The sequence below is a fragment of the Numida meleagris genome, chromosome 4 (assembly GCF_002078875.1).
Source record: "Numida meleagris isolate 19003 breed g44 Domestic line chromosome 4, NumMel1.0, whole genome shotgun sequence".
Taxonomy (NCBI): Eukaryota; Metazoa; Chordata; class Aves; order Galliformes; family Numididae; genus Numida; species Numida meleagris.
The window spans coordinates 4,562,642-4,568,641 of NC_034412.1; the positions used below are offsets into that span (position 1 = coordinate 4,562,642).

The 6,000-nt window shown below is 52.2% G+C and overlaps 1 protein-coding gene across 2 annotated transcripts in view; it reads right to left on the minus strand.

Moving 5' to 3' along the window:
* Positions 1 to 6,000, minus strand: part of TNIK (TRAF2 and NCK interacting kinase) — a 137,857-nt gene extending 131,857 nt beyond the window's left edge. For both annotated transcript variants that reach the window (XM_021393643.1, XM_021393641.1), the window contains exon 1: positions 5,763 to 6,000. In XM_021393643.1, coding sequence (XP_021249318.1) covers positions 5,763 to 5,819 — 57 coding nt within the window. In that variant the 5' untranslated portion in view covers positions 5,820 to 6,000. The remainder of the gene's footprint in view (positions 1 to 5,762) is intronic.

Below are 6,000 nucleotides of genomic sequence, written 5' to 3' on the forward strand. Positions count from 1 at the left end.
GACTCGTCAGCTGAGCGTGGGGCGGTGAAGGCTGTTTGCTCACCTACTGCAGGAGGAAGCACTGGTTCTCAGCAACCCAAGGCGCATCTGGATTACCCAGTGCTGGCTGTCTGATTACAATCGTCTATAATTTACTGCCGATACAGAACCTTGAACTTCTGGCATGCACCACCGAAAATTAACACTGAAAAGCAACATTCCAGATCAAAGGGAAAATGGCTCTCTGCGCTCTCAAAGCATTTGCCATGACAAAATAAAATCAGGCGTGCAGAGAGCCGTAACTGAGGTCTGATTAAACTTCTTATCGGTGTTACACAACCTTGCTTGCTTTGCCTCTCCTCCCACTACCAAGGGCGAGCACCCCAGGACTGGTTCCTACGTGCTGAGCATCATCACCCCGTGGGATGCGGTCACTTGGCCCCACAAAGGGTTCATCTCAAACCATCCCAGAGAGAGAACGTGGGCAGAGGAGGGGTCCTCATTTGTGCAGGATTGTGTTTGTTAGGTAATCCTGTTAGAAATCGTAAGCGATTTACATGCAGAACATCAAACCTGTTTTAAATCACTTGTTTTCCTGAGAACGGAGCAGGCAACCCATTGTCATTGTCATTGTCAATGCAAGGCTGTGGTTCAAAGTGACAAAAGGGGACAGGGAGAGGGGACAGCAACCCTGATTTAATGGAGCCACAAATGACTGCAGCCAGCTGGGTGGGGAAACAACCATGCAGCCAAGGCGCAGCGCCTCACCCTTCACACCCCAACACCGTGTCCCATGGCTGCCGCTGCTCCTTCCACACCTCCCAGACTCATGCCTAAGCTAGCTTCTCCCTGGGGCACGCATGGGAGAACTGGCAGGATTCTCCCCATCTGTATTTTAGGCAGGAAGACATCAGACAGGGATCAATACTGTGTCCTTGCTCGCAGGGCTGAGGCACAGCCTGGTGCAGATGTATATAATGACGGGTGCACAGTGGCTGTGGGTGCGTTAAGAGGCAGCCAGGCCTGGTCTGCAGAGAGCAGCTCAGAGTCCAGGCTCGGGGTGTGACAGCAGCTTATGTGTGACCTGGCAACACAGAAATAATGACTTTCAAGTGCACCTCTTCCTTAGCGCGGTGATTAATTTCAGGGCATTTACGTACTGATCGAATGGAAATGGTTTTCCCCCTTCGCCCCACATAAACTGTACCACTGCATTTACTACTGGCAGGTAAAAACCACCCCCACACAGCAAGGAAAAAACCTCCTCACACTTACCATCTACTTCTACTGTTGTGGAGGATCTCCAGAAATCAGGCAGAGTAAGCAACCTGAGCTGGAGGAGATGTGGAGGCTGCAGCACAGCAACATTTGGGCTGCACAGCTCCAAAAGGTGAAAAATAGCAGCCATGCTAGAGGGCTGGACAGAAGACAGCTCTGTTTCTGATGTAACTTTTCATGAACATGCATACAAGATGCATGTATGGGAAGAACACAGTGGCTGCACCACAGCCAGCACTGCTGGCTTGAGGGGTGGAAGTGAGATAGAGAAGCAGGGCTCAGACCTGGACATTTTCATTCCTTCAGGGATTATTCAGAGACTGAGGTTTTATGTTTATAAAATAAAAAAAGGCTCCAAATTTACCAAGTCCACAGGCATAGTCACAGTCCATAGCTTACACAGATGGACGACTTCCAAGGGGGTCTAACCTCACAAGTTGCAGCTAAATATACACTTTTGCTGAACACAGGTCCCAAATTTTGCATGGTAGCGTAACATGTAAAACACAACATAAAGATGACTTTAATCTTCATCTCCAGAAGTCATCTCTAGTAAAATTAGTTCCTCTTTCTATTTAGGAAGAAGGTGACCTTTGCAAAATCTGCCTCAATTCTGTTGGGCTACGGTTTTTTAAAAGGAGTTGGAAGAAGAGGCTTAACGTAATGCTGCAGAGATAATGCTCCCAAGTGGTGTCTGTAGTGCTTATACCCCATTAGGACTTCTCCTAAATCTTTAATGATTCTGAAATACTCCGTAACACGATCAAGTTCTGAGCACAGGGCACTACCAGCACGTTGGGGCTTTTTTTGTTTGTTTGCTTTGATTTTAGTATGAGAGTTCTTAATCTTCACTGACAATCATCAACTAACGCAAACAAATGGCCACTGAGCTCCACTTCTGTACAAAGCACATCTAGAGGAACAGCAGTGACATTTTTGGGTTTCATCCAATTCTTCCCAGCAACAGCTAATACCCACCAGCTCCTTAACTCCGCGCTGCCTCCTCTCCCAGCCCGAGCACCAAAGGCCAGGCGTTCCCAAAACAACCAGCGATTTTAGGATCCAGTTTCCAGAGAGTGCACGGTCAGCACTCTGCAGAAGTAAATAGCAAAGCCTTGATTTTTGTTAACGAGCCCAAAACAGAGCAACATCCAGGTACACAAAGAAAACAATTGCTCCTTCCCCCCCAAAAGGCTGTTTTTAAGCAGAAAACCCTCTGCCAAGCCCAGGTGAGCCCATTCCCAGGCCTGAGAGGCACAGCTGCAAGCAGGGGATCTTTGTCCTGAGTCCCCCACACAGGGCAGAGCATGAGCAGGGGATAGGGCCAGCTCCAGGCAGAGCACCCCAAGAGCATCCTCCGCTGCTGCTGCAGCTGTACAGCCTGCGGCCATCGCCTCATGTCAGCCAGGAGCCTGGCTGCAAACAGACATGGTGGAGGGAAAGCTATTGACCTGGATATTTTAGAGGGATCGAGGCCACTGGCTTCAGCGCGAGATGACAGCATTCACCCAGACACACTCCGAAATCAAATGGGAAGAGCGAGAAGCCAGTGCCGTCCTTCTGACTGCTCTCCTGTGGTGCTCAGCTGTGCATGCAGCACCACGGAGCACAGACTGCTGCATCGCTGCTCACACGCGTTCTCATTTTCTTACCAAAAAAAAAAAAAAAAATCTGCTCTGTCAACAGCCTGCGTAAATCCCTGCATTAATCATGATTCTGCTAATAGCAATGCCAGGCCGTGGGGCTATTCACCATGCTGAGCAGACCAGCAGAAATACCTCCCAGCCCGGACAAAAGAACATTATAATGCAGTTTATCTTATCCCCTTGTCAGTGTAATACGCAGCACTACCTGTTCAATGGCCTCATCATTTTAAATTACAGTTTTCTGCAACATTAACAATGCTCATTACCAGCACTACGAAGACCTCTATTGTAAGAGCCTTCCTGATGCCGGAGCTTCTCCCTGCAATCCTCGCTGTGCTGACACGGGGACACCTGGCTACCATGGCAATGAGCACGGGATAACATGATTGATAGAAATATGTTGCAAAGGAGGCAGGAGCAAGCCCGAGGTGTGCTCTAAGCTGCAGCAGGCCATGCATTGCAATCAGAATTTGGTGCTTTGTTCCGGGCTGTGATCGCATGAAGCAACATAGCACAGCTGCACAGCCAACATAAACCAATGTGGCAAAGCACAAGTGCACGGGGGCCTTGATGCCCCCTCTGTGCCCAGCCCTGCACACATCTTCCTGCTCCAGTGGGATGAGGCGCTCTGGCAGAGGTCCACCTTTTCTTTTATAGGCGTTGGCATGTTGTTCTGCAAACCCAACCTCCTGGAACACCTCGGTGACTCAAACTTGGTGATAAGCAGCCCAAGAGCTTCCTCTCCCCACTGCTAAGAAGAAATCATTCTCCCCCTTCCTGGATTTTAAGTCACCCCCAGCAACCACCCCTCACCCCTCTGTGCAGACACACAACAGCAGCTCCCCCACCCAGACCCATCCACAGCATCCACCCGACATTCCTCTGATCTTCTCATAAATGAAATCTTGCAAGGCTTGGGGAATTACTCCTTGCTGCCGAGTTTTGTGCTCAGGCAGCAAATTTACTATTGATTTCTGATTCAGACGCTGCGGAGTGATTCACGCTTCTTGCCCGATCTGCTGAATTTATGACCTTTAACAATTATTCTAAGTGCTAAAATAGCTTAGTTTAGAAGAAGATCTATTCCTTGGCAAATTAAAGCCCTATTCTTGTCTTACTTATAAACCAATACATCTCTCATAATTTAAAGGAAAGTGCCATAACAGGTCTCTCTCCCCATCAGGAGACCGGCTCCGAGATGCAGCCAACTTTTTCTAATCCTAATTTTATAGTGGGAGTCCAAAAATCCCATTTTTATAATGGGACTCCCCAAATCCCATTCCTGCAGGAGCAGCCTTCCTGTGAAGCCCTGCCAGGGGGGGTTTCATGTCCCCATGCCCTGGGGGCTTGCAGACAGGCAGGGGTAAAGATTTCCTTATAAAAAGAAAACAAAATCCAGGCTGCATCTTAAGCACAGCACTATTTAAATGCCACAAGAACAGAAGAGCTAAGCACATGGGGGTAGTCTTAAAAAGAACTAGTGACCTGATTCACACACAGCTCCTAACGCTGATGGTTAAATATAGATACATACATGGCTAAGGGGGGTGGGGGAGAAGCAGAGGGCTCTCCCTTCCCCCCCAAGGACACTGCTACCCCCGATTAACCCCACTGGCTCCAGCTCCCTCCCACCCAATAGGGAAGGGACCAGTGCAGGTCCACTCCCTGCGGGACGGCGGTGGGTCCCAGCCTGGTGTGCACTGCGTCCTGCTGAGCAATCACTTACACTATTAATCAACCAGAAACTCACCATGAAGAAAGTAGGGCAAGTGAACAAAGATAGATTTTTTTTTTTTTTTTTTTTTTGCACTGAAGCAAATAATGTCTCCAAAAATATACTTGTGCTGGTCCTCAGCGGGTTCCGCTTAATTTTATTTATTTCCCTATGCCAGAAGGTTGAGGGAAGCAGCCTCCCATCTCCAGCAGCAAGCTGCTAAGAGCAAAGGGATGAAGAGGAAGGGGAAAAAAAGGAAAAAAAAAAAAAAAAAAACTTGCAGGAAAAACGACCTGGGGGTGGCATCGGGCCACAGGGGGAAGCTGACACGTTCGACATTTCAAGGGTATGGCAGCAGGACAGCGATATCTCAAAGGGGGAAGCGAGGAGGGGGCACAGCGGGCGCTTGGAGCGGGGCTGCGTGGGAAGCAGCGCGAGCATCCGCATCCCGCATCCGCATCCATCCCGCATCCCCGGCCGGGCGTCCCCGCGTGCACGCAGCCACGGGACCGATTAACGGAGCGCGACGAGACGCGGCGCTGCCCAGCCCCGCTGTGGGCGGGGGGAGCACCGCGCTGCCCCCCACCCCAAATCACAGCGGGGAGCGGCCCCACAGCCCGGGGCCGGCGGGAGGTGGAGGGGGGAAACGCGGGCACTGGGCGTATACACACACGCCCGTGTGCCCGTCCGGGTGCGTACACACGGGCGTACGCACATCCGCACATGTGTGCGCACGGGGGCACGCGCGTATATACGTGCCTATGTGCATACCCGCATTTGCATGCGGGCAGGCTGCATGCACGTACATTTACACACACACACACACGGGGGTATACGTACACGCGTTTATCTAGACGCAGGGCACATGCACGCGCATTTCCACAGACACGGATACCGGCACGTACGCTTGTATAAAAGCAGGGCTATACGCACATACATTTCTACACATCCAGGGACAGGCGCACACACACATTTACACAGACGCAGGGTGCATGCACACGCACCGTACGCACGCAGGGCTATAGGCACATGCACCTACACAGGCGCAGGCACGTCCGCACACACAGCCCCGCGCGCTCCCACACATGTGCACCGCCCGCAGCGCGGCCCCGTTCCGCCCCGCTGCCCGCTGCCGCCCGCCTCACCCGCAGCGCCGAGAGGTCGATCTCGTCCAGGCTCCGCGCCGGCGAGTCGCTCGCCATGTTTCCTCCGCCGCCGCCGGCGAGGCGGCCCCGCCACCACCGAGCTGGCAGTGGCGGCCGGCGCGGCGCTAGCGCTATTTAACGCCTCCCCTCATGCGGGGCTGCCGGGGAGGGAGAAGCTGCCGCCGCCGCCCCTGCCCCTCCGCCCGCGCCGCGGCACCTAGGGGCGGCTAGGGGCGGC